Raw genomic sequence first — 27,215 nt, 5'->3', positions numbered from 1 at the left:
ACTAGATTATTTCTACTTGGCTCTCCAACTCTAAAACGCTAAATTAATGATTCCTTCCTTCAGTGTGCTCCCATTTCTAGAACAAGCACAGAATTCGGTTATTTTAAAGGCCTTCCTGTGTATGATGCACTGCTGTACAATATTAAAGAGCTGGGCATTGCAAGATAATTAATTTATCTCATTTTGTTCACAAACTCATCTCAGCTAAATTAGTGAGGTTACCCTATAATAATAATAGCTACATTTATGAGTATAACAACAGTTGACATTTATAAAAGGCATCATAGTTACAATGGCTTTACACACATGAATCCATGGGATTCCTACACCAACCCTGTGAGGTAGGTAGTAGAGTGGAAAGAACCCTGGTGTTGGAATAAGAAGTTCTGAGTTCTAGTTCCAGATGCAACGTCTGCTAGCTCTATGATCATGGGCCAGGCATTTTACTTCTCTGTGTTTCAGTTTTCTCATCTATAAAATGGCCATAATAATAACTGGGTACCCAACTTCACGGTAGTGCTAAAAGGGAAATACTTTGTATACTATAAAATGTTATAGAAATATGGCCTGTTATAAATTATGGCCTCGGATACCCATCAATTGGGGAATGGATGAAGAAGTTGTGGTATATGAATGTAATGGAATACTATTGTGTTGTAAGAAGCAATGAGCAGGAGGAGTTCAGAGAAACCTGGAAAGACTTGCGTGAACTGATAATGAGTGAGATGAGCAGAACCATGAGAACATTGTACACAGTATCATCAACATTATGTGCTGATCAACTGTGATAGACTAGATTCTTCTCACCAATCCAACAGTACAAGAAAGTTCCAAAGGACTCATGATGGAAAAGGCTCTCCAAATCCAGGAAAAAAAAAAAAGGAACTGTGGAATATGGACACTGATTTTGGACCATACTATTTTTTTTGGTTTTTTTGTGCTGTTGTTTTTCTTTTTTGTAGTTTTTCCTTATTGCTCTGATTCTTCTCTTATGACTAATGCAGAAATATGTTTAATGTTATTATATATAACATTTTATATATATATATATATATATATATATATATATATATATATATATATATATATATATATATATATATATATGACCTATATCAGATTACCTGCTGTCTAGGGGAAGGGGGAAGGGAGGGGAGGGAAAGAGAAAAATTGGAAATTGGAAATCTTATCTAAACAAATGTTGAAAACTAAACTAAATTAATTAATTAAATTACAAAAAAAAATTATGGCCTCATAGATTTGCCCATCATCAGAAATAGCAACATGATTTTGAAGACTTTTAAATGCTCTCATTAGATCAGGTGGTTTTCCTTTGCATCTAATGGAATCCAAAGGTAAAGTGTTAAGAGAGATGGTCGAGAAGCAGCATAGTACAGAACTGTATAAAGAACCTTAGATTTGGAGTCAGAGGACATGGATTTGAATGCTGTCTCTGCCATTTAACATCTATGTGACCTTTTATCCATTATTTAATCTTTCTGAGCCTGTGCTGGCACCTGTAAAATGACCAGGTTGGACTACTTACCTCCAAGATTCCTTCCACCTTTAGACCTGCTATCGTACTGTCATCCTCATTTTGCAAGGGGTGGGTGGGTGGGGAAGGTCCATTGCTATTTTAAGTCAATTGCCTAATGTCACAAAGGTTAAATTAGTGGCAGAACAGGGACTAGAAATACCCTCTCCTGGCCCCTCTTGCTGGGCTTTTTCATATGCTTCTCACTGTTACTGAGTAGAGATGGACCGAGGCTATGTTGATATGGTCAAAGAAAAAGTAGTCATGGAGCCATCAAACCATTTGGCATCCTGACAGCTGACAGTTACACAGGGCTTTAAGGTTGGCTAAACACTTGACATTCATCATCTCATTTGAACCTCACAACAGCCCAGTGAGGTATGTATAAACTGCATTGAGAGGGATTCTTCACTTAGGAATTCCCTACACATATCAAATCACCAGTTTAAAACAAGGCAATTGTTACCTCCATTTCACAAATGAAGAAACTGAGGCTCTGGGAGGTCCAACTCTGACCATGGCCTTGGAACTACTAAATGCCCACCTCTATGGAGTGGGGAGGCAGGGGATTTGGGTTCAATTTCCTCCTGTAGTACGGCCCAGATAGGAGTCCTTGGGCAAATCGCTTCCACTCTCTGGGCCTCAGTTTCCTCCCACGTAAGAAGATGATGAACTCTTTGGTCCCTTCCAATGCATTCAAGATCGTTTCAGAAATACCTACCGTACACCTGGGATCTCTTTCCCTCCTACTGGTCAGTTATAACCCAGAGGTCAAGTCACTTGGGAGTAGTATGCTCAGAAACTGGACTTGAACCCAGAACCTGGCGGCTCCCAAACTGGCATCAAGATGCCTACAGATGCTTCCGGACTAGATTTCTTTTAACACCGGAGTTTTTAACCTGGAGTCCCAGACTTCGTGGTTTTAAAATTTCAATATAATTGGTTTCCTTTGTAATCCCGGGAATTTTCTTTTCTGCATTTAAAAAGAGGAGCTGGAGAAGGTGGAGGAGGGTCAACAGGCTTCTATTCCTCGGGGTCCTGGACACTTAGAATGGTGAAGAAGCCTTTCGGTCAAAACCAGAACTCTCGGGGCTTTCTCGGGTCCTCGGGGCCGGCAGGGAGCCTTACAGTCGTTTTTAAAAAGGGAGTGCCCGAGGTACTAGGGACACACAGCAGGCGCAGAGATGGACCGCTGGGTTGGAAGGCAGGCACCAGAGCCTGAGCAGGAGCAGCTGCCTCTGGAGCACGTCCCCTTCCACTCCACCCCCACCCCCACCCCCGCTCCCGCCCACGGTGTGGAAACCGGCCTCGGAGGTGCCACCCCAGGGCACCAGGAGGCGCCCCCGCGAGATGCCCGGCCGGACCTCATTCTGGGGCTGGGCAAGGCTGGGGAAGAGGGGTAGACGTTTGCGTTCAATTGAGTTCACGCGCAAAGCGTCCCCTCCCCCCACCTCGCCAGGCCCTACTTAGTTTTCTCCGGCCTCAGCCCGGGGCTCCCCGGGGAGTGAGTCGATCGGAAGGGTCGGAGGGGGTGGTGTGTTGTGTAGCCTGTCAAGGATTCGGAACTCCTCGCCTCCAGCCTTATAGTTGACTGTCTTGGGTGGCGATGCAGCCCTGCACCACCCTGGCCTTACCCCGCCGAACTACGGCTCCCACAACGCCCTGAGCGCGCAAGGAGGGGTGGGTTGGTGGAGTGGAGAGCGCGGCGTAGGGAGTGAGACGAAGAGAGGCAGTGACCTCACCCTCCGCCTCCTATTCGGGCTCCCCCCTCCATTCCCTCCCTTCTCCGCAACACCCCACCTTTTTTACCCAGTCCTTGCGGCTACGCGCAAGGCTCGGCGGGAATGGTAGTCCTCTCAGGTAGACGTCAGGGGAGGCAGGCTCTGCTTGGACTCCAACCCCCGTCATGCTTTGCGCGGCCGAGAACAAGTTCGTGGAAGGGGGGTGTTGGGTGGAAGAAGGGAAAAAAGGGAGAGGAGCAAAGAAGGGGAGGAGTAAAGAGCGAGGGGAGGGGGGAGGAGGGAGGAGAGAGCCCACATCCCCTCCCCCCTCCCCTCTCCCTTCGCTCTCTCGCACCCCCCCTCCCCCCGACGTAAACTGGGATCCCTTTCCCCTTGTGTCCGCCATATTGGACTCTTAACTCTGGTCGGCGGCGGCGGCGGCGGGCGGCGAAGGGGACTAAGTTAACTCCCGGTTGGAGCCTGCTGAACGGCTTCTGCCCGCCCTCCGCCCTTCTCCGCCCGGGAGGCGGCCCCGCGAAGCCGCCCTCCCTCCGTTGGGCCCCGGCCGGCGGCTCTGAAGTGACCTCCCCCCATTTCCCCTCCGCCCGCCGCCTTTTACCTCAGCCTCCTCCTTCTGCTGCTGCTGTTCCCTCCTTCTTTTCCTCCGGCCGCCCTCGTCCCTTCTCTTCTCTCCCCTTACGGCCCAGCCTCGCGAAGGATGAGTCCGGCTGACGCCAAACGCGGAGCCAAGCGCCGGAAGAACAAGCGGGGCGGCGGGAGCGGCGGTAACGGCGGCGGCGGCGGCTGCGGAGGCGGCAAGGCCGGCCCGGTCGTGGCCCAGGCGGCGGCGGCCTTGAGGGGCCCCCAGCCCGCCGGCACAGTACCCCCCCAGAGCGCCGTGGCGGGCCTGCTCGTGGCCCCGGCCTCGGCCCCGGCCCCGGCCCCGACCGTGGCGCCCAACGGGCCCCTGGGCGCTGGGGGCGGTCCCGTAGGAGGCGAGGTAAGCCTCTGCGAGTCGGAGGAGGAAGGGGGTGTGTGGGGCGGCGGGAGGGGACCCCCTCCCCACCCCCCGCGGTGCGGGCTCCCCGGGGATGGGGAGGGGCTGGACGGAGAGGCAAACCGCGGCTGCCCGGCCCCAGCGCGAGACGGGAAAGGGGTGTGTTAGCCGTCGCCCGGGACGCCCCCCCGGCCGGAGAGCGGGAGGGGGCCCAGGCTTCTCTTCTCCTCCCGCCCCCGCAGTGGAGGGAAAAGAGGGAGTTACCCTAGACGCTCCTCTGGCCCCCAGCCTCAGAGGGGTGTGTTAACTATGCTGCTTCCCCCCAGACTGGAGAGGAGCAGGCATTGCAGATCCTTGGGGGTGGTTAGGAAGGGGAGGGGGCGTCTCTGCCTCTGCCCCTGTCCCTCTTGCCTGGTTGAGAAGCATCTTGTCTCTGGAGGCCTAATTCTCCTTTCCCCGCCCCACTCCTTTCTCTTACCTCCCCCCCCCCCCTTCCTGGAAGCCCAGGGGTTAGGCCTCCCCGCCCCTCTGAGGGATATAACTGGAACCTGGCTGAAGGCATCATCCTTGAGGGCAGCAACTCTTCGTGTCTTACAGAGCAGCCTTTGCCTTTTTAAGTTTGGATCCTTACTAAGTAGGGACAGGTACACTTGGGGGGAGAACGCTAATTAATGGGAAGGAGGTGATATTGATATTGATGGGGGTGTGTGTGAGAGAGAGGATTGGCTGGGGTTAAAACCCTTTGCTAGGTTTTTCTGGGTTCAGGGCCACTTAAATCATGTCGAAAATAGGAGGTCACTAAAAACAAAAACCCAAACATGGTACTTGTCAAGAAAGACAACCAGATGGTATTGAGAAATTTTCTGACGTTGTGGGTTGCATCTGAAGTTGTATTTTCTGAGGAGAGGAAGAGAATGACAGGTGTATCTGCAGTTGAAAGTTGGATATTAATATATTTGATACATTTGTCTGAAAAAGAATGTCAAAACAGTAGACATTGGTAATTAAAGAACTTTGACATGATCTAGTTTCTTGCTTTTTACTTTAAGAAGTTTTATAAAATAATAAAGCTTTTCTAGCTCTTCCAGTTTTAAGACCTTTTCCTATATCTACCTACTTTTCCTATGCCTAATTCTTGACTTATTTCTGGTACTTGATATAGAAAGTCTCTTACATGCAGCATTCTCCATTCCAGTTACACTTGAGTCTATATCATTCTTGAAAGAAGTTTTTGGAGTGTTCATGGCTCAGCTGTGAATAGTGCTTTATTTTGAAATGCAAAGTTCCTTAAGATATTCCACATTTTCTCTCCTCCCCTCCAACCCCCATGCACCTGTCATGTAGTTTGGAAGAGTGCATCTCCAGTTCCCTACCCTCTCCCAACCCCCCTCTGAGTTGGTCTTTGTTGAGCAGACTGCCTATCAAAGTACTTCATCCAGAGGTAACAGCTTGGGCTATTCATCCTCTGATTGAAGGACTGCTTTTTAAATTGTTTTTGGTTTGATTGATCTCAGTTATTCTAGCATATGTTTGGTTTTTTTAAGTCAGGTATTTGAAGGGGAGGTAATTTGTTCAGTGGAAAAGAAATATTTTTTTATGAAAGGTTAGAATACATTGAGTCTAATCATTAATTGCTGCCACTTTTACTCTATCATTTTACCAACATTCATAAAACTAATGTGGTCAGCTGTGGAATTGGCATAGTCATTGTAGGTCATTTGCTCGTTCTCCGAAAGGCAGAATTTCTTTAACATTGGAATCATTCTTCTTACATAGATCTTTTGCTCTTTAAGGACAAATGAAAAAAATTAACTTAAACACAAACTTTTAGCTAAAAGGCTTGTAAGATCCACGAGACAGAAATTGTTTTATGTGAGCTAGCAAATAACTGTGTTGGAATCAGTCTGTAGTGAATGTAAATGGGAAATTATTGCATGTGTACTGTGTGGCATATTCATTAAAGCCAAGCATGATGTTTGAAACTATAATAAAAACTTAAATTTAAGTGTGCTTATTCTCTTTAATATTTTGAAAGGTTTAAAAACAAATTATAGTAACTGAATTTATTTTGGAGTCTGATGATATATTGGTTTGGCATGATTCTTGTTGCCCAGTGTCCTCAGTGGAGAAATGACACAAGGCAGGACGTGTGTACTTGTTTCATTGAAATTTTTAAGGTTGGTTTATAGTATCTAAGAGAGCATTGAGGAAGTCTTAGTTATTCAGTATCATCTACTAAATAATTGGTCAGATTTTCTTTAACTGTGTAAAAAATTTGAGTATTTGATCAATAAAAAGTAACATGCTCACATTAAAAGTAGTATGCTAATGTTTGACCTTTAATTTTACCAATCGTATTGGGATATTTAGTGCTACAGAGCAATAATCTATTTTCAGTTATTCACCAATCCTATGCAAATACCTTAAAAATCCGAAATCCTACAATCTACAGTCCTGTCAATCTACAGAATGACATTGAATTTCAAAATCTTTTAAATACTTTATAAATGTTTAGGTATATATTTCTCAGGAACAGCTAGCTAGGTGATACAGTGGATGGAGAGCCAGGTCTGGAATCAGAAAGAGCTGAGTTCAAATGTGGCCTCAGACACTTACTAGCTGGTGTGACCCTAGGCAAGGCACTTAACCCTGTTTGCCTCAGTTTCCTCATCTGTAAAATGAGCTGGAGAAGGAATGGCAAAGCACTCCAGTATCTTTGCCAAGAAAACTCCAAATAGGGTCACAAAGATTCAGATGGGACACAACATGTGTTTCTCAAAGTGGGCCTCTAATTCCTGTTAACTTTTTGCCCTCCACATGGGGTATCTTAGAAGATAATGTCTGGGAGAGAAGTATAAATAAGGACTAGAAGGAGTATCTTTAATGTTTAGGTGTAGTAAATGGCAACTAGGGGAATATATAAATGTAACAGGTGTTTAAGTAAAAAACATGCTGCAGGGGAGAGAAGAAAAAAATTGATTTTCATAATTGAAGAATGTGGTTCTATGAAAGAATTGTTGGTGTAAGAAAACTTGGCTAAGCCAAAACATTAGTTTATTGTCCTGTGTTTTATTGTTTACTTTAAGATTAATACGTGGTCTATATTATTCCCTCTTTGTAAACAGGGGCTAATGATAGAAAAGAAGATAATAAAAACACTCAAGGTCATGTTCTCTGAATGGAAGTGTATGTAATGAAAACCTAAGGTAATGAAACCTGTGGGATGGCTCATCCTTTTAGCCAAAACCAGAATTATAAAGGAATTTCTCAGAACTTGAAAAATTATTGAGTAAGAAATACGTTATTAACAGAAAATATCCTTATTTAGGCAAATATATCTTAGAATTTTAATTTAAATTGCAGTTCTAGTTTAAAGCTTATTTTCCTTATCTAAGTGCTTAAATCTTTTGTTGTCTGGAGGGGAAAACTGTAAGAAGGAGCTTCTCATTCATATAATTAAGTTTCTATGGACTAATATATTGAAAAGAATATTTAAAATATCAGAATTTTGTTTTCTGAATAAGCAGGTAAAATAAAATCAAATGCACTCTTTATTCAAGTAATATTTTAGTATGGAAACTACTTGGTTTCACTAGATATTAAGATACCAAATTTCATATGATTTTTCATTTACAGAACACTTTGGTATGGATTTAGGGTTATCTTAGTAATTATGCTAAAAGATGAGAAAAGAGAAATAATTTGGGATGAAAGTCAGTCATTTGTAAATAGAGTGTGATAAAACTTCGAGTTGAAAGGAGAGAAAAAGCAAGACTTAAGAAAGCACTTGTAATTTAGAGTTGTATTCATATTTGTTGATAGAGGAGTGAAAATATTAATTTTTAAAAGTCAGTCTAATATGTATCCTCTGATGATAGGATGTGATTAACAATTGGGATTTGATTATGAATCTGTAGGCTACATTTGGGTATGATTATAGGACTTTGGAAATTGTTCTGGATGGTATCAGTTTAAAAAAAAAGTAAACAGTAGTTAAAAAGTTAAAAAAAAAAGATCTCATAATTGACTTGTTCTAGGTGGCCTTATAGAGCTGAGTGAACTTGTGTGCTTTAACTAAGATGAATAATTTAATAAGGAAAAAAAGTGAAATTATTATCCTGTAAGTCCAGATATGGTATGGCTGCAGAGAGCTCTTGAGTGACTCAGTATTTTTAGCATTCACCCTTACTGCATCTTGAGTCCATAAAATCATTGACAATGCATTTTTATTGGATTGGTGTCTAGTGTTTTCACTTCTAATTAAGAGACCAGTGTATACATGAAGTGTGTTCACATTTGTTTATTGCTTTTGACTTAAATACTATTTTTTGTTACTTGAATTCATCTTTTTCAAACAATATTATGTTTAATTTATTATGTCTTTTAGGCAGGCAGAGTTTTGCAAAATGATTTATTGAATTAAAATACTGTAAAAAAAGTCAGTATTATTTCTTTGAAATTTTTAACTCACCAATGAAAACTGAAATTTAATGATTGTAATATTGTAACTCTTCTCACAGCATATCATTTATTTTCAGTGTTTTCTATATTGTAACTTAAAATTTTCTAGTTAGTGTACATTTTGTATTAAGCAATAATTCAGATGATATGAAGACTTTTTTTTTCTTCTTAAATCCTATATATCACATTTTAGGAAGGATTTTTATAAACTTAAGAATGTTCAAAGAATGGCCACTAGGATGGTGAAGGACCTTGAGTTCATGTCATATAAGAGAGAACTTGGGTCAGGAGGCAGGATACACGATAGCTGGGTCTGAGTATTTGAAGAACTGTCATGTGGGAAAAGGATAGAACGTACTCTGGCCCCAGAAAGTAGAAGTAGGAGTAAGGTGGAAGTTGCAGAATATTTAGGTTTAATGTCAGGAAAAAGTTCCTAACAATTAGTGCTAACAGGAAGTGAAATGTCCTGTCTTGTTAGGTAGTAGGGTATACCCCTCAATTGAGTTCTTCAAGCAGAATCTGGATAATTGCTTATGGTTATATTGTATGTAGAAGGAATTGTTTTTAGATATGACTTGGACCAGGCTGCTGAACTTTTCCTTCTAACTGAAATTCTTTGATGTGATAGATAAATTTAAATGTTATTTTTCTTCATCTCTTGTCACACCTTGAAATTTTTTTTAGTGGTAACAATTATAACTTGAAGTATATGTATCTTTATTTGAAAGTCTTACTATGTATATGCAACATTTGACCTTTTTTGTGGGGATGGTGGGGAATGAGACCTGTGATTTCATTAGTATAGGGTACTTCTACCAATGCATATTGGCATCTGCTCTGAAATGCATAATCTTGTTGCTTAGTACTTGAAGGTTGTGTAACATGTCTAGGACTGCGCAGCAAAAATGTATCAGGCTAGGAAATTGAACCCAAGTTGACCAGACTAAGGAGGCTCACTGTGTCATACTACTTTTTTGGGGGGTGTTGGGGCAAGAAATGAGGGTTAAGTGACTTGCCCAGGGTCACACAGCTAGTAAGTGTCAAATGTCTAAGGCCGGATCATACTACTTTTTAAGTTCTAATTAAGTAACAATAATTTTTACTTTATATATGAGAGGGATTAATATTTAATACAGATTAGTTTAGATGGATTTTTCATCTCATGGATGCACATGAAGTAAAACCCATTCATGCTTTCTTGTCCTATGTGACTCAAGTTCATGTCTTCCCATAAATTGTAAGCATCCTGGATACTTTCCTCCAGATCATTTCATATCATGTGGATTCCAGCAGAATGCATGGATTGTTACTGGGTTTTCCTTTGTTTCACATCATCTGCTATCTCTGCTGCTTTTTTTCTCCTTTGCTCTGGTCTCAGAAGAAGTCACTCATTTCTTGGCAAACTCTAATCTCTTGTGTATTTGTGTATTTGGGGGCAGGTAGGTGGCACAATGGATAAAGCACCAGCCCTGGATTCAGGAGTACTTGAGTTCAAATTCGGCCTCAGACACTTGACACTAACTCTGTGACCCTGGGCAAGTTACTTGACCCTCATTGCCCTGCTCCCCCCCCCCCCAAAAAAAAAGACTTGTGTATTTGGTCCATTTCCCATCTATCCCATTTCACATCATCTTTTCAATTGGGCTTACCTCTTTGATTGTCTCTGGTATCTCCCTAATTTTTAATCTTACCATATCTACTGATTGCTTCCCTGCTGTTTATACAAGACAAGTCCTGGTTTTCCCTATGTTAAAAAAACAAACCAACTTTTCATTTGATCCTGCCATCCGATCGAGTTATTGATCTATTTTCTATTTTACAACCAAATTACTTGAAAAAGCCACCTATATACATTCTCTGTCTTTTCCTGTCTCCATTTTCCTCTTTCCTTTTTTAAAAGATATTTTAAAAATTCTAAACATTATTAACACCAAATAAACTGAACATTCCCATATACAAAGTAGATCAGAGAAAAGAGGATTGTACACAGACCTTCGAATCTCTGAAGTACAACATGCTTTTCCTTTTAAATGTGTAATAACTTCAACATATAAATTTCTAAGTTGTTTTGTTTTTGGCTTTCCTTCTGTACTCTTCTGAGCATTTAAAAATGTTTTAATGACCCACTTCTGTACATTATTTTTGTTAGGTATGTTTTGTTATATTTGTTATTATTTTTTGTTAGCTATGGGTCCATAGCTAGCCCCATTCCTTCCCCCTCTACCTTTCTCCCTGCCATTAATACAAAACAAAATACAGCCCTAGTAACAAATGTGCATAGTCAAAATACATTTCCATATTGACCAAGTCCAAAAATGTATGTCTCCTGCTGCTTGAGTCTCTGTCAGAAGGTGAGTATAATCCTTTGTTAGTCCTCTGGGATCATGGCTGGTAATTGATCAATGACCATTGATAAGAATTATTTAAAGTCTTATGTGATCCGTTCTCAGGATTCTACTCACATTACTTTATATCAGTTCATACAAGTCTTTCCAGATTTCTCTGTAACCATCCATTTGACCTTTCTTATAGTACAATAATATTCTCACATTCATATGCTACAGCTTGTTCAGTCATCATTGCCCAATTGATAGGTACCTTCTTCCTTTCCAGTGCTTTGTTGCAACAAAAAGAGCTGCTCTAAGTGTTGTATAGATAGATTATATTATTCCTTTCTTTGATCCTTTTGTGTTCTAGACCTAGTAGTGGTCTCTGGGTAAAAGTATGTACATAATTTAGTGACTTTTTGAGGATAGTGCCAAATTGTTTTCCAGACTGGAAGCATGGGCTTTTATATCTTCCTTTTTTGTCTCCAGTACATGGTGTTCAGTGGGTCCTTAATGAATGCTTGTTGATTGGATTAAATAAAGACCTTGTATCCTGTGCAGTCAGTTGTTGGTAAGGTATTGTAGCTTATTCATGCAGATGCCTCTTATTCATTCTTTTGATAGATAACTTTAATTTTTCAGAAGTGGATTACTTGTGAATTTTAAGTCATAAAATAGCATGATCTCAGAAGAGTTTGGCCTATCTACCCAGGAAAGGCCAAGTTGATGAAATGTGTGTGTGATAGCTCATAGACCTAGTCTGTCATACACATATCTTGGGACAGTCACTGTGGGTGTGCATTAAATTGAATTTAGAACCAAACAGGAGAGTGATCTAGAATGCTATTGAGATACAGTACTTTTAGTGACCTCAAACTTTTTCTTAAAACAAATATCCATCTTTTTTCCTAACTGTAATATTCTCCTAGTAATGTTATAATATAAATTTGAAGTACTTTAATTAAGGCTTTCATATTAAGGCTAAATTCAGTGAAAATCTTAAATAATTTGCACACATTCTCAACAGCCATTGGCCACTTTACTCCTCCCTTTGGCTTTTTTTATTTAATTCTTTCTAGGTTTTCTTCCAAACTAACTGACCTCACCTTTACATCTTCCCTTTCCTTTGTTCTACCAATAAGTGTGAATGTATCCTAAGGGTGCCTCTTTACTTACTCTTGGGCTGAATTATCTCTATGCAATTAACTCCCAAATCCTAAATCCAGCCCAAATCTGTCACATAAACGTTAGCCCTGTATTACCTACCAATTTCCTTCCAGACATCTCCATGTGGAAGTCCCATTGACATCTCAAATTCATACAAAACAGAACTCATTTCTCAACCCAAGATCATCACTTCTCCAAAATCTCCTATTTCTTTGAATGGGGTAACACTATCCTAATTAACCCAGGTTTTCAGTCTTAGGGTCTTTGACTTCCTTCTTTTTCAATCCCAATGTCCAGTCAGTTGCCAAGTCTTGTTGCTCTTCCTTCCACAGTCTTTCTGACTACTGCTACCCTATTAGTTGCTCATCACCATTCAACTGTACTGTTACAATAGCCTCCTCCTAATTGATCTTCCTGCCTCTAGCCTTTCTCTTTTTTGGTCCATCTTTCATGCAGTTAACAAAAATTCAGATTTTAACATGTTGTATACCTACTCATAATTTCTCAGTGGAAATTAAAACTCTCTACCCGACATTTACAAGCCCTACATAATCAGGCTTCTAGCTACCTTTCTAGTATTATTTGATGTAACTCCCCTGCACATACTTTCCATTCTAATCAAACTGGCCTTCTGACTGTTCTCTGTACATGTTACATCTCCTGCCTTCATTCCTTTGCAAAAATGGTCCTTCATGCCTGGAATTTCTCAGCTCCTGTCAAAGCACAGCTCACATATCATCTCCTACATGTGGCCTTGCCCCTCCCATTATTCTCACTTTCTTTATCCTTAAATTAATTTGTATATACTTTGTATCTCCTTGTATATATGTGTTATCTCTTTGATAGAATGTAAGCTCCTTGAGGGACGGGACAATTTCATTCATCGCCCTCCTATTTCCAATATCTGGTCTAGTGCCTTTGCTTAGTATTTATTCAAGTGTTTTCTGAATTGAATTGAATTCTTTTTTTTTTTTTTTTAGTGAGGCAATTGGGGTTAAGTGACTTGCCCAGGGTCACACAGCTAGTAAGTGTTAAGTGTCTGAGGCTGGATTTGAACTCAGGTACTCCTGACTCCAGGGCCAGTGCTCTGTCTACGGTGCCACCTAGCTGCCCCTTGAATTGAATTCTGTCAGCAGGAATCTTTATACATTTTTTCCCTTTTAAGATTTTGTTTCAATATGTGGAAAACCCCATTCTGCTCACAATTGAATTCTCTGCAAGGTACAATCCTGGAAAACAATTAAGCAAAATGACATAAAAAACTCTGATAGTACAACATACTTTAATAGTTTTCCATTTGTTAAAAGAGCTTGTACTTTATTGCTTAGTATCAATGTTATCACTCATTTAAAGAACCTGACATTTCTTGATGTTGAGTAAACACTTAAAAGTTGTCTTTATTTACATAGTTATAATAATTGTATGTGTTATATTGGTTCTGTTTTGTTCACTTTGCATTACAAACTATGGATCTTCCTGCGTTGTTCTTCATCAGTATCATTCCTTATGGATGAGGAATATTTAATTGCATTCCTATACCATATTTTGTTCAGCCATTTCCTTTTCATTGGGCTCATGGTTTGTTTCTAACTTTTAGCTATTATAAATGGTGCTGCAATGAATGAAGTGAATAAATGAATGAAGAGCACGAATTTAAGTGCTTACTATGTACCCAGATCCCAGGGTACAAGTTTTCACAGGAGGAAGAAGCTGACATGTTTTAGAGATAGCTGTTTTTTGTTGGCAACTGGTCTGTCATGCCTAATAGTAGGCTCTTTGGTGAAAGGGATGTGGATAATTTTGTAACTTTCAAGACTAAGTCCCTTGCCCTAATGAGTTTTCTAGAAGTACAAAATATTTTCCAAAATGGTTGGGCCAATTCACAAATCTAGCAGTGGATTTCCTGTGCTTCTTTCTCTTATTTCCTAACTCGTTATTTTTTTTATACCTTTTTATAGACATGAATCTTGATACAAAGTTCGTCTCACCATTTTTTTCAAATTGTTTTTGGTTGATAACCAAATTTAATATATTGGGAAGGGAGTGCTATAATCGGCCCTTCCAGAAAGCTTTGTCCATTTCTTAGAATGAGGAAAGGCTATCTCATAACCATTTTTTCCTAAACATATATTATCATTGCTATTGTTTCCAAAGTACAAGAAGTAACATCATTGTTCATTTCCTTCCTTTATTTTACAATTTTTGCAATATGTTCCCCTGTCTTTAGGTATATGTATTAGGAAAGGTTCATTTTTACTTTTTAGTTTATTTATTTGCAGGGCAGTGAGGGTTAAGTGACTTGTCCAGGGTCACACAGTAATTGTCAGATTTCTGAGACTGGATTTGAACTCAGGTTCTCATCCTTCCACTTCTCTCTCTTCATCTCCTCTTTATTTTATTTTATTTTGTAAAATAAAAAGAGATTTATTAGGAAAGAGAAATATGGCCTGGGAACAGATCATCTTGGTGACTGTCCAGTTGGAGTAAGAGAAGACTGCTCTTTTGTATTTTTACCAGACTAAAGGGAGGGAAGAGCATTACAAAGAACTGGGTGGAAAATGTAACAACAGGGAGGATTTTGCACGCATCCAAATCTTGCAAATCAGTGTACCTGGGTTGTGCTTGGCCACACCCATTTTTGATGTGGGAGGCAGAGATGCCCCTCCCCTGGGAGAGTTCTAGGATTCCTTGGATCTTTAGGTTTCTTGGAGTCCCATTGTATTCCCATAACATTCCCCCCTCTCTTTATTTCTGGGGAGAAAGGGCAATGGTCCAACTTCTGTAGCTTCTTCAAAGCTGAAAAATGGGGCATAGAGATGTCCCTGTCGATTAAGGAGAGAGGGAGTGAAAATCCCCTCTTTATAAAATCTCAGCCTATATTATTCAAGTCCTTATCGCAGTTATAATTTCCCTGCTGCTTGGACACTCAAGAATATCAGCTGTACCGGTACTGCTGGAAAAATCACTAAACGTCCTTAGAAATACCTCCTGGTCCCAGATTATTTCATGCCTGTGGCAAGTTCCTTGCAGAGGGCAGTAACTGAAGAACTTCTTGTTTTTTGTTTTGGATGGGTCTCATGATGAGTGTTTATGAATAGATTGTTATCTACATCTCAGGTCTTAACAATCAATCTCTCCCCATCTTCTGATCTTCATTATTGTCTTTGAAGGCACCACAGTCTTTCCAGTCCCCAAAGTTCACAACCTTTGTCATCATTGACTCTCACTCAGCCCTCTTATTTGGTATAGCTTAGAGATAGCTGTCTTTTTTCAGTCACCTTCTTATCATGTTTTAATAGTGGGCTCTCTTGGTCAAAGGGTATGGATAATTTTGTAGCTTTTGTAATCTTTAGTAGAAGTAGTGATGTAGGAGGCAAGTGGTAGTAGTAGTAGTCTAATAAAGTTGTAACACAGTCAGTTACATAGTGTACCTTCATAATATTTCTCCCATCTATCTCCATCTCTCTACTTACACAGCCATCACTCTAGTTCTGGTTTGTATCACTTCTTTCATGGACCTTTACAATAGCCTCCTAATTGATCTCTCTTCCTTGAGCATCTTCCCTCTCTAATCTATTTTCCACTCAACTGTCAAATGATTTTCCTTAAATACGGGTCAGTCTGTGTCACTCCCCTCTTCTGTTGACTATAGTGGTTCTATATTGCTTTTAAGATATTCCTACCTCAGGTTTTGGTTATTTTTTTTTAAATAGGTAGAAGAGGAGACTGTCTTTTGCCTCATTTCTTAGCTAGTCTTAATCACTGAATGACTGTTGCCTCAGACAAACTGAGACCTGGGAAAGACCTTAGCTCAAAAAGGCCAACGTCTCCCACTGCTTCTGGGGCCATTTCTAGTTGTCCTGATCTATGTCCTGCCCTTGGACTTGCATGGCTCTGGAGGAGAGAGAGTGAGACTGGTAACTTTGTACAACCTTGTCCCACTTAAATTCTTTTTTTTTTTTAATTTTTTTTTTTGGGTGAGGCAATTGGGGTTAAGTAACTTGCCCAGGGTCACACAGCTAGTAAGTGTCAAGGGTCTGAGGCCAGATTTGAACTCGGGTCCTCCTGACTCCAGGGCCGGTGCTCTATCCACTGTGCCACCTAGCTGCCCCCCCTCCCCCACTTAAATTCAATCATCATCTTCCTGATGTCATTGGTCCTCTTTAAGAACGAAGGACAAAAAACAAGATCAAATGCTATTTTAAACTTCTATTTTTGTTTTATAATGTATGGAATTATTAGTACAGTATTGAGGCAGACAGGGTCAAATTACTTGTCTAGGGTCACACAGCTAGTAAGTGTCTGAGACCAGATATGAACTCATAAAGATGATTCCAAGCCTAGTGCTCTAATCACACAGCTAAGAAGTGTCAGAGACAAGACTGAAGTCTAGATCAGTGCTTTTTCTACTTTGTCATGCTGCCTCTTAGGAGTCAAAGATTTGGCAGGTAGAGTGGGTAGGGAAGAGATAGTGCTTTAATTGATAAGCAGGATGTAAGCAAAATCCTAAAGGCAAGAAAGCCCCTGTATTTGGGAAATGCAGTGGTCCAGTTTGACCTAGAGTATTGAGTTTTTGCTGAAGGGGGGAGAGTAGTGTGGTGAAATAAAACTGTAAAGGTAAATTGATCCTAGGTTATGAAGAGCTTCGAATACCACATGTAAGGCATTTGGACTTATTTTTGGTAAGTATTGAGGAAATATTTCTTGGCTCAAAAAAATCTTTAATGAGGTGATTAGAATTGTGTATTAAGAAGTTTAATCTGGAAGTGGAGTAGAGAATGGACTGGAGAGACTAGTAGTTTATTAGAGGGAGAGCTGGTAGTTTAGTTAGGCTATTGTAATAAAGGTAGGATGTAGCCATTGAATTGAAAAGGAGGGAATGAATATGAAAGATTCTGAGATAGACTTAACGGGACTTAATAACTGGATTTGGCAGTTAAAGAAGAAAGAAATGACTGGAGGTTTTGAATATGGTTGACTGGGAGAATTGTGGTACTATTAACAGCAATGTGAAATTCAGAAGGGAGGAATAGGTTTTAGGAAAATGGTTATCATTTTGGTTTTTAGAGTTTTGGGAGAGCCAGCATGACATCAGAGTGGAGATGTGTGGGTGGAAGGGAATTAAGAGGAAAACATTTGGAAATGAGGTAACTTGGGGTACAAATTGGAGGGGCATATTTGAATCAACCCCAAAGATGTAATAGTAGAATTCCTGGAAATAGATAAAAAGTGCATCTGGAGAACACAGAAAAACACACTTGAGGAAGGATAATGCTTTGGGAAATGTCCGAATGAAGGGTGGGAAGTGAAAAACAAAGTGGTAGAGACTGAAAGAAGTGGCCAGGGAGGTAGGAAAATCAGGAGAGATCAGTGTTAGATGTAGATTATTGTTCAGGTACGGATTTGGATTAGATGACCTTTGTGGTTCCTCCTCATGCTGAGATTCTTTGCCAGAGAAGGTAATAGAGGATAGGTGTTTACCAGTGAGAGAATAAGGATTTGAGGAAGCCCAGTGGATTAACCAATTAAGTCATTAGTGACCTTTTAAAGAGCAGGTTGGAAGAATGGGGGGGAGGGGGGGGGAATTGGAAACTGTATTACAAGAGGTTGAAGAGTAAATATAGATTGTGAGGAAATGGAGACACTGAATACAGACTTCTTTCAAAAAAGGTGAGTGAAGAAAAGGAGATAGCTGGGATGGTAGCTGTCTTCAAGGGGTGGTAGATTGGGGGTTTATTTTTTAAAATAAAGAATAGAGGGAACCTGGTCATCTTTATAGGTAGAAGGGAAAGAGCTAGTAATGGAAAGGGAGAGATTAATTACACAAAAAAGTACAAAATTGAACTTAATTCTTTTTCCAAAATTGTTCATCTCTTGACTTCCCTATTTAAATTAATGTAACTACCTCTATCCAGGTTACCCAGGCTTGAAAAATGTCATCTTTAACTCCTTCTTACCTCAATCAATATCCTCTTCATTCAAAATCCTGTTGTTTTTCTCTGTCTCTATCCTCTTTTCTTTTCCATTGTGACCACCATGGTTGAGCTTCTTATTGATCGCAAGAGCTTCTGGATGGAATTCTTCCCCTCCTCCAATTCATTCTGCCAACATTACTGACAAGTTAATTAATCTACTTAAAGCAGTAGTTCTCAAAAGATGAGTTTTGTTAAATGTTCTATAAAATTTTGGAAGTTATGTTCAGGGGAAAAATTATACAAATTTTATTTATATAAATTCCACTTAGTAATATAATAAATATGGAATTTGCAAAATAAACAAAAACTTGCTTACTATATGCTCTAATCTTAACAATTTAGAACTAAGAACAAAACAATAGACGCTCTAATTGAAAGAAGACAAATCTCCCAACAATCCTATAGTATTGTCAACTTGAAATATTCACTGTGCCATAATGCCTGACAGCAAAAATTACTATGGAGTAAAAAAGAAAAAAAATGGGAAACACTGTTGTAAAGCATTGCTTTGATACTTTCATCCTTCATCCCATACCCTTCATCTACTGAATAAAAAGTACAAACTCTAGCTTGATTATCATATGGTCTACACTCTTTCTCATGCACTCCTGCTAGACTGCACCCCTGACCATCTCTCAAACACACCCTGTGTTTTCCCAGTTCCTTGCTGTTTGCTCCAAGTCATTCCATCTGCTTGGAATGCTTTCTCCTTCTCTATTTAAATGCTGCCCGTCTTTTAATATCCAACTAAAATGACTTTTGCTAAGATATATTGTTGTTGTTAAGTCATTTCATTTGTATCCATCTTGGTGTTTTCTTGCAGATACTGGAGTGGTTCACCATTCCTTCTCTAGCTCAATTTTTACAGGTCAACTGAACCAGGATTAAGTGAAGCTAGTAAGTGTCTGAGACCAGATTTGAACACAGGTCTTCCTAACTTCAGGCTTGGCTCCTTATCCACTGCACCATGTAGTTGCCTAGTTTGCTAGAATATAGAGCTAGAAAAGTACAGAGGTTTAGTTCAACCCCCTCATTTTTCAAAGGAGAACACTTTGGACCTGGTAAATTAAAATTATTTATCTAAGGCCATCCTAGATCCATGAAAATTTTACCTGATTCTTCCAGCTGGTCATGATCTATTTCAGCTCCAGAGTCTTATAGCATTTTATACCTGTCTTTCAGCACTAACTGGCTTGTTGAATAGTTTATTTGTATAAATGTTATTTCATCTTTTGTTCTGTAAGATCTTTTCTGGTGGGGACTACCTTAATTTGCCTTTTTGAGCCTGAACAGCAATTAAAATAAAGTGCCCTGTGCATAGTAACTCTGCAGTTAAATTAGGGAGAGATAAAAAATAAAATAATAGCTTTTACTTTTATCATTTAAAATGTTATTGAAGAGGTTTTTAAAAAACTTAATGTGAAAAGTGGGACTGTTTGCTGAATTTTTTGTGCTGTTAACATTAACTGATGGTATCTAAAATAATATGGAGTTTGCTTTGAATATCTAAACATAAGATAAGTAAATCCTATTCCATTTATTCCCATAATGTGATGTCATTAATAGTGACAAAGAATGTGAATACCATGAGTGGGGAAATAGGGACAGGGAATATTGTGATTTCTGCTGAAAAAGCTCCCCTCATCAATGTAGGCTTGCACTTTTTCTGTAACTCAGAAAGTTAAGAGTTGCCTAGAGCACTGAGATGTTAAGTGATTTTTCCCAAAGTCACACAGCCAGCCATTATATGTCATGGAAGGAGCTTTAACCCAGGTCTTTTTACCTCCAGTTCAGCTTTCTGTCACTAGTAATGCTGCCTCCATGTGAATGGGGACAAAGGTAGTTAATTTCAAATTAGTTGTATCTTGGCTCAAGAAAGTAAATCTTTAAAATGTGCCTTACATGTGTGAAAATATTTTAAATGACTAGCCTAATTTGGGGGGGCCTAATTTGACTGGAGGACTAATCTGGGACTTTTGACTAACAGGCTGACTGCTATTAATTTAATGTGGGCCGTTTATAAAGTTCTCCACACAGCTCCCAAATTGATAAGCAAAAGATTAAGAAGCCTCTTAACTAAATAATCAAAACAGAATTTATTTATTAGATACTATTTAAAAATACAAATACAGGGAAATAAAAATGTACAACCTGACTGCATTGCGGCACTTTCCACTGCGTCTCTTTCCCACCTGCTTCACAGGGAACTTTTTTTTAACAGGATAAGGGCCCTAGCCACCTCTTGCCTTAGGGTGTGTTTCACTTTCACTGCTCAGCTCCTTCTAACTCCACGCCCCTTTCACTTTGTAAATCCCCCTGCTTCTAACTTTCCTCTTCTTACTGCCACCGATGAACCCCTGTGTTTCTCTCTCACTCCTAATGCTCCAGTCTTTCTGCTCTCTTAATCTCCGCTTTCTCCAACCTGTACCCTGTGCTGACCGCTTCTGTGCTCTCTGCTGTCTCCTGTTCTGTCTGCTCCGTCAGTCTTGTCTGTCAGTCTGCCCTCTGCCGCCTTTGCCGCCCCTCTAATCTTGTCAGCCTCCTTTAATCTTGTCCGCTAGCCTCCCTCCTTGTTCTTCTAATCTTGTCAATTCCCCTCTATGTTCCTGTCTCTGGGCCTCCCTGAGTCTAATTCCCAGGCTTCTATATATTTTCCTTTTCTCCACTCAAATCTCGGGGCTTTTTTTTTCTCCCCCACAGACCCCAAGCTAACCCGCCAGCCAGGGCTGCGGCTGGGGCTTGGGGGGAGCTTGAGTATCACGTGCCTCAGCACAGGCTATACCAGAGCCCGGCCTGGACAAGCCCAGGATCTCTGGGCTAGATATGCTCAGGTTGGAGGGAGCTGGGGGCTTTCCCCCCCCCAGCTATCTGACCTGGCATCTCATACAGCCCACCAGGCTTTTTTGCTCAGCTGAAGCTGAGAGGGAGGGGCACCAGCACCTCCCACACAGAAGAGACTCTGAGGGCCTAAGGCTTTCTGATCTCAGCCCAAAGGTAGGGTCCCCAAATCAAAATAAATTTCCACACATGAATGATTTCTCTGTTGTACAATAACATTGATTGGTATTTTTGGTCTGGTTTCTAGAAGCAGTAGTATAGAGATAGAGGTGGTCCTTTCTTTTATGATGTTTAAGAATACTCTCTTCAGAGTAACAAACATTTATTAACTGTTTAGGCCCTGGTTATGAAACAATATAATTTTAATGGGGGGGAGGGAAGGAAAGTACACAGATAGTTGATTACAAGGAGAGCGATAATCTAGGCAAAAGCATTTAGGTATTCAAACAGATATTTAAAACATTTTAGAGTTTTATTTTGTTTTTCAAGTTATCAATTCTTGAGAGGCAGCTTGGTGTAGTGGATAAACAGTTGAAAGCACAAGTCTAGTCCCTGTTCAGTTCTGTCACACCATTTATCTATCTATCTATCTATCCATCTATCCATTTATTTATTTATTTGTGTTTTTTCTTTTTTTGAGGGGCAATGAGGGTTAAGTGACTTGCCCAGCCAGGGTCACACAGCTAGTAAGTATTAAGTGTCTGAGGCTAGATTTGAACTCAGGTCCTCCTGACTCCAGGGCTGGTGGTCTATCCACTGTGCCATCTAGCTGCCCCTACATCATTTAGTTATTGAAACATTTTCTAGGTTATGAAGTCTAGCTGGTAGAATAGAATTGCTAAGAGAGTGTGGATTATATGATTTTAAAAACCTTTGTTGTTTTGAACTTGAAAAGCATCAACAAACATTAATATTTCCTTATATTAAAAAAACCAGGAAAAGTGCATATAAAACCGTAAATCTCACTGTATCTAGTTCATTTCTTTCTAAAAGCATATAATAAATTTTAGCTGTTTCAGTACTGTCTTGTCTTTCTTCTTAAGCCTCTTTTTATTTACTTTTGTGCTTTTTTTTCCCAGGTGATTTCTCTCTCTCTCTCTCTCTTTCTCTCTCTCTCTCTCTTTCTCTCTCTCTCTCTCTTTCTCTCTCTCTCTCTCTCTCCTCTCCTCTCTCTCTCTCTCTCTCTCTCTCTCTCTCTCTCACTCCCCCCCCCCAACTGTAGAAACAAATTGTAACATCCATTTTTTAAACTATGTGTTCCAAATTCTCATCCTTCCTCCTTATCTCCCCCATAAGAACTCAAGCAATTCAATATGCTATACATGTGCAGTAGGGTGAAACATAGCAGACAAAAAAACTTTAGAAAAAAGAACTAACAACAACAACAACATCTGTACTCAGGTACCATCAGTTCTTTCATAAGTCCTTCAGAGTCATCTTTGCAGCAGATCATCTTACACTATTGTTGTTATTTTGTATACAGTACATTTCACTTTGCAACAGCTTGTGTAAGTCTTTCCAGGTTTTTCAGATAGCATCCTGCTCATCATTTTTTTTTTTTAAATAGTAAACTACATCTTATATAGTACTTTAAAGGGAGATTTCCTTACAAAACGCCCATGAGGTTGATTATTGCAACAATAATACATAACATTTTTATAGTACCTTATACCTGACAAAGAATTTTCTTCACAATAGCCCAGCAAAGTAAGTACCACCACCACCACCGTCATCCTCATCTTATGTTGCTCTTGCCTCTGCTTCAAATTTTTTCCCCTAGTTACTATTACAAACTGTGTTTCTCTCCATCCTATTTGATCCCCTCCATATTTACTCTTTCTATCTTTTCTATCTTTTTTTAACCTATTCCTCCTCAAAAGTGTTTTGCTTCTGACTGCCCCTTCTTTCATGCCTCCCCCCCCAATCCCCTTTCCCTCCCACTTTCCCGAAGGGCAAGACATATTATTATACCCACTTGTGTATGTATGTTATTCCCTCTTTGAGCCAATTCTGATGAGAATAAGGCTCACTCACTCCCCCACTCCTCCCCCATCTTCCCCTCCACTCCATAAGCTTTTTCTTGCTTCTTTTATGTGAGATACTTTGTCCCACTCCACCTTTCCCTTTCCCTTTCTCCCAGTGCAATCCTCTTACCCATGTTTTATTTTAAAGATTTCATCATGGGGCAGCTAGGTGATACAGTGGACAAAGCACCAGCTCTGGATCCAGGAGGACCTGAGCCCAAATCTGGCCTCAGACATAAGACACTCCCCAACTCTGTGACCCTGGGCATGCCACCTAATCTGGACTGCCCCACAAAGAAAAACAAAAAACAAAAAATAAATGCTTTACAGATATTATCCCTTCATAATCAATTCCCACCTGTTCTCCCAAGTATATTCCTTTCAGCTGCCCTAATACTAAGAAAGTTCTTATGAGTTAGAAGTATCATCTTCCCATGTAGGAATGTAGCCTTTTAATGTCCCTCATAGTTTTTTTTCCTGTTTACCCTTTTATGCTTTAGGCATTCATGATGAAAAGACCTGAACTGAATAGAAAATTTGACCTTCAAATTCATATTCTTTTAAATCAAACACTCTTTTCTTTCCTTTTTTGACATCACTATCACTAGTTCCCTGCTTTGCTCTAATCTTCCCATTTCTCCTCTCCCAAACCCCTCTCTTCCATTTTTTTGTTTTTGTTTTTTGTTTGTTTGTTTTTGGTGAGGCAACTGGGGTTAAGTGACTTGCCCAGGGTCATACCACCAGTGAGTGTTAAGTGTCCAAGGTCAGATTTGAACTCAGTTCCTCCTGACTCCAGGGCCAGTGCTCTATCCACTGTGCCACCTAGCTGCCCCTCTCTTCCATTTTTTTGAGTAAACATAATTAAAACAAATCTTCACATGTCCAAAAAATGCCTGTCTTGTTCAACACAATGAGTCCATCACCCTCTATCTGAAATGAGAAATATGCTTCATCATCAGTTTTCTGGAGTATTGGTTGTCCATTGTATTAGAGTTCCTAAGTCTTTCAGAGATGTTTATAATCTTGTAGTTGTGCAAATTATTCTTCTGTTTTTTCTCGCTTCACTCAGCTTTAGTTCACGTGAAACTTACCAGGTTTCTTTAAATCTGTCATTTTTGTCACTGTATAGCACAGTGCTATTCCATTATATTCATATGGCACAATATGTTCAGCCTTTCCCCAACTGATGGGCATCCTGTTTTTAGTTCTTTGTTATAGAAAAGCAGGTTGCTATGAATGTTTTTGAACAAAATGAGTTCTTTTCCTCTATCTTTGATCTCTTTTGGGGGTATATGCCTAGTAATGGTATTGCTGGGTCAAGGAGTTTGCATAGTTTAATGACTTTTGGGGTATAATTCCAAATTGGTTTTCAGAATAGTTGAGCAAATTCACAGCTACACCAACATTATTAGTGTGATTATCTTCCCCAGGGCTTTCAACAATTGTAATTTCTTTTTTTTGTCATCTTGCCAAAGAGGTATGATAGATATGGTAGAGCTTTAGAGTTGTTACTTTCTTTTCTCTTGTTCATGATTTGGAACATTTTTTCATTGTTGATAACTTTCTTCTTTGTAAAACTGCTTATTCATGTCTTTTGACTACATAGCTATCAGCAGATGATTATTGATCTTGCATCTTTGAATCAGTTCTGTAATATATCTGGTTACTAAAACTTTCTTTATCAGAGAAATTTGCTTTAAAGACGTTTTTCCCATTTAAGTTTCCCATTCTAATTTTTAGCCTCATTGCTTATTATGTGACCTTTTAAGTCGAGGTTATACATATCTATTTAGAATTTATTGTGGTTTATGGTGTGAGATCTTGGTCTAAACCTGTTTTCTAATTTCCCAGCACTCTTACTTTAGTGGTTTGGGATTTTGGGGTTTATCAAAAGATGTACTACTATAGCTGTTTGCTACTCCATGTTTTAAACCTAATCTATTCTACTGATCAACTTGTCCATTTTTAATAGGATTTTGTTTGTGTATATGCATTGTCTATGGGGAAAAGTTAATCCCTAGGTCAATGGTTTTTTATTTTGTTGTAGAAAATAATTATTTTTTAATAACATAATGGGAATGTTTGGAAATTGTACTTATAGTGGACAGAGACACAACCTTCTCTTTGCGCAGAATTCAGAGGTGTCATGGAGGAAGTTGAGTTTAACAGCATAGTCAATTCATAACTTTATTAAAATCTTTTTTTAAAAGTTAGAATTGTTTTACCTGTATTTTTGGACACACCCATTAACTAGAAGAATGTTGGACTAGGACAATATAATTTAAAAAGACAGTACTGTCAAAGCCAATTTGTGCTTTTATTGCTATACATTCAAACTATCAAAGAGATATTTTACAAAATTTGATAAAAGTAACAATTCATGTGAAGGAAAAAAAGATCTAGAATATTAAGGAGAAAAGTTTTTTTTTAAAGATAAGGATTGGGGGCAGCTAGGTGGTGCAGTGGATAGAGCACTGGCCCTGGAGTCAGGAGTGCCTGAGTTCAAATCTGGCCTCAGACACTTAACACTTATTAGCTGTGTGACCCTTGGCAAGTCACTTAACCCCAATTGCCTCACTAAAAAAAAAAAAAAAAAAAAAAAGAAAGATAAGGATTAAAATGGAATGGTATTTCCAGATCTCAAACTACATGATAGAGCAACAGTCACTAAAATCATTTGGTAGGGTTTAAAAAGAAAAGTAGATCAATGGAACATGTTTGACAAAAGGGAATCAGAAATAATAGAAATAAATAATCCAGTATTCGCTATAATGGAAAACATAATTTACTTAGGAAATAATTCCCTATTTGATAAGAACTATTGGGGAAAACTAGAAAATAGTTCTGGCAGAAATTAGACTTAAGCCAATATTTTTGTACATTAATATTCATACAGTTTTGGTTCATTTGTAAAATTCTTTTAGGATGCTTTTGTAACCATTCTAGATTGAATCAAACAATTTATTGTGGTAGTGAAAGAATATCAGATTTAGAGTACAGGCTTTTGTATACTTTGCTTTGTGACCTCCTGAACTCTTTGAGCTTTTTCTTCATCTGTAACATGGGTTTTCATAGGACTGTTATGAGGAAAGTGCTTCGTAAAGTATAGAACACTATGTCGATGCAAGTTGCAATAATCTTCATGTTAAGAGATAAAAATGTTTCTTGTTTAATCTGGGATTTGAATACTTGGGTCTTGTGATCCCAAGTTCAGTGCACTTTTCCATTGTACCATGATGTCTTCTACTTCAGCGACTTGGTGGTTTCTAAGGTCCCTTCCAATTCTAAATGTATGATCTTATGAATCTCTATACCTTTTTGGTCATAGTGTGCTTTGCTATTAAAAAAAAACTCTATGTTAATGGAGACTCCAATTGTGGAGTTGTGTTTGAAGTGGAAGATATTGTGATAAAGGTTGGGTGGATTGTAACTCACTGAATGATTAGAATGAAAGAGGGCTATTGAGTGAATGGCTTGAGCCTACATTAAAATCTCAACCTGCCACAGGACCTTGTCCTTGATTCTTCTAGAGTTTACCACTTAGCCTCCACTTCCACATATGAGTGATCTTCCTCTTTTAGAATATAGAATGTTATTGTATATGTGTTGCCAGAGTTTAGCACAGTACTTGGCACATAAGTGCTTAATAAATGCTTTTTATTTATTGATTCATTTGGTGGTGATATAGCTAGATTCGGTGTGCCTACCAGGAGCTTGGGCTGGATAAATTTATCTTTGAACTCAGCAATTCTATGAAAATCCTTTTTATTTACTAAGCTAATTTGACCTGATAATTCTACAAGCATTCTTTTTTTTTTTTTTTTTTTGGTGAGGCAGTTGGGGTTAAGTGACTTGCCTAGGGTCACACAGCTAGTAAGTTGTCAAGTGTCTGAGCCTGGATTTGAACTCAGGTCCTCCTGACTCCAGGGCTCCATGCTTTATCCACTGCGCCACTAGCTGCCCCTACAAGCACTCTTAAAATGAAATTAGTGATTTCTGTTTGTCTGCAACTGGGCAACCAGCTTAAGTGAATTCAAATACTTTTTTGTTAGTTAAATTAAAATAATATCCTTCCCTGCTGAGATATATTAGTAGAGCAGTGGGTTACTTTTTTGAGTGCAAACTTTAATAATTCACCCTTTTGGAATATCAACTCTTTGGACTCCTAAAA

The 27,215-nt window shown here is 39.4% G+C and overlaps 1 protein-coding gene across 3 annotated transcripts in view; it reads left to right on the top strand.

Moving 5' to 3' along the window:
- Positions 1 to 3,687: 3,687 nt before the first annotated feature.
- FAM193A (family with sequence similarity 193 member A) overlaps positions 3,688 to 27,215 on the top strand; it is a 203,630-nt gene continuing 180,102 nt past the window's right edge. For all 3 annotated transcript variants that reach the window (XR_006353604.1, XM_043971749.1, XM_043971748.1), the window contains exon 1: positions 3,688 to 4,255. Coding sequence is in view for 2 of the 3 variants with exons in the window: in XM_043971749.1 (XP_043827684.1) it covers positions 3,974 to 4,255 (282 nt within the window). In the remaining variant the exon portion in view is untranslated. The remainder of the gene's footprint in view (positions 4,256 to 27,215) is intronic.

The sequence above is a fragment of the Dromiciops gliroides genome, chromosome 6, assembly GCF_019393635.1.
Source record: "Dromiciops gliroides isolate mDroGli1 chromosome 6, mDroGli1.pri, whole genome shotgun sequence".
Classification (NCBI taxonomy): domain Eukaryota; kingdom Metazoa; phylum Chordata; class Mammalia; order Microbiotheria; family Microbiotheriidae; genus Dromiciops; species Dromiciops gliroides.
Note: the sequence above shows the minus strand (reverse complement) of the source record. Positions and strands in the feature narration are given on the sequence as shown.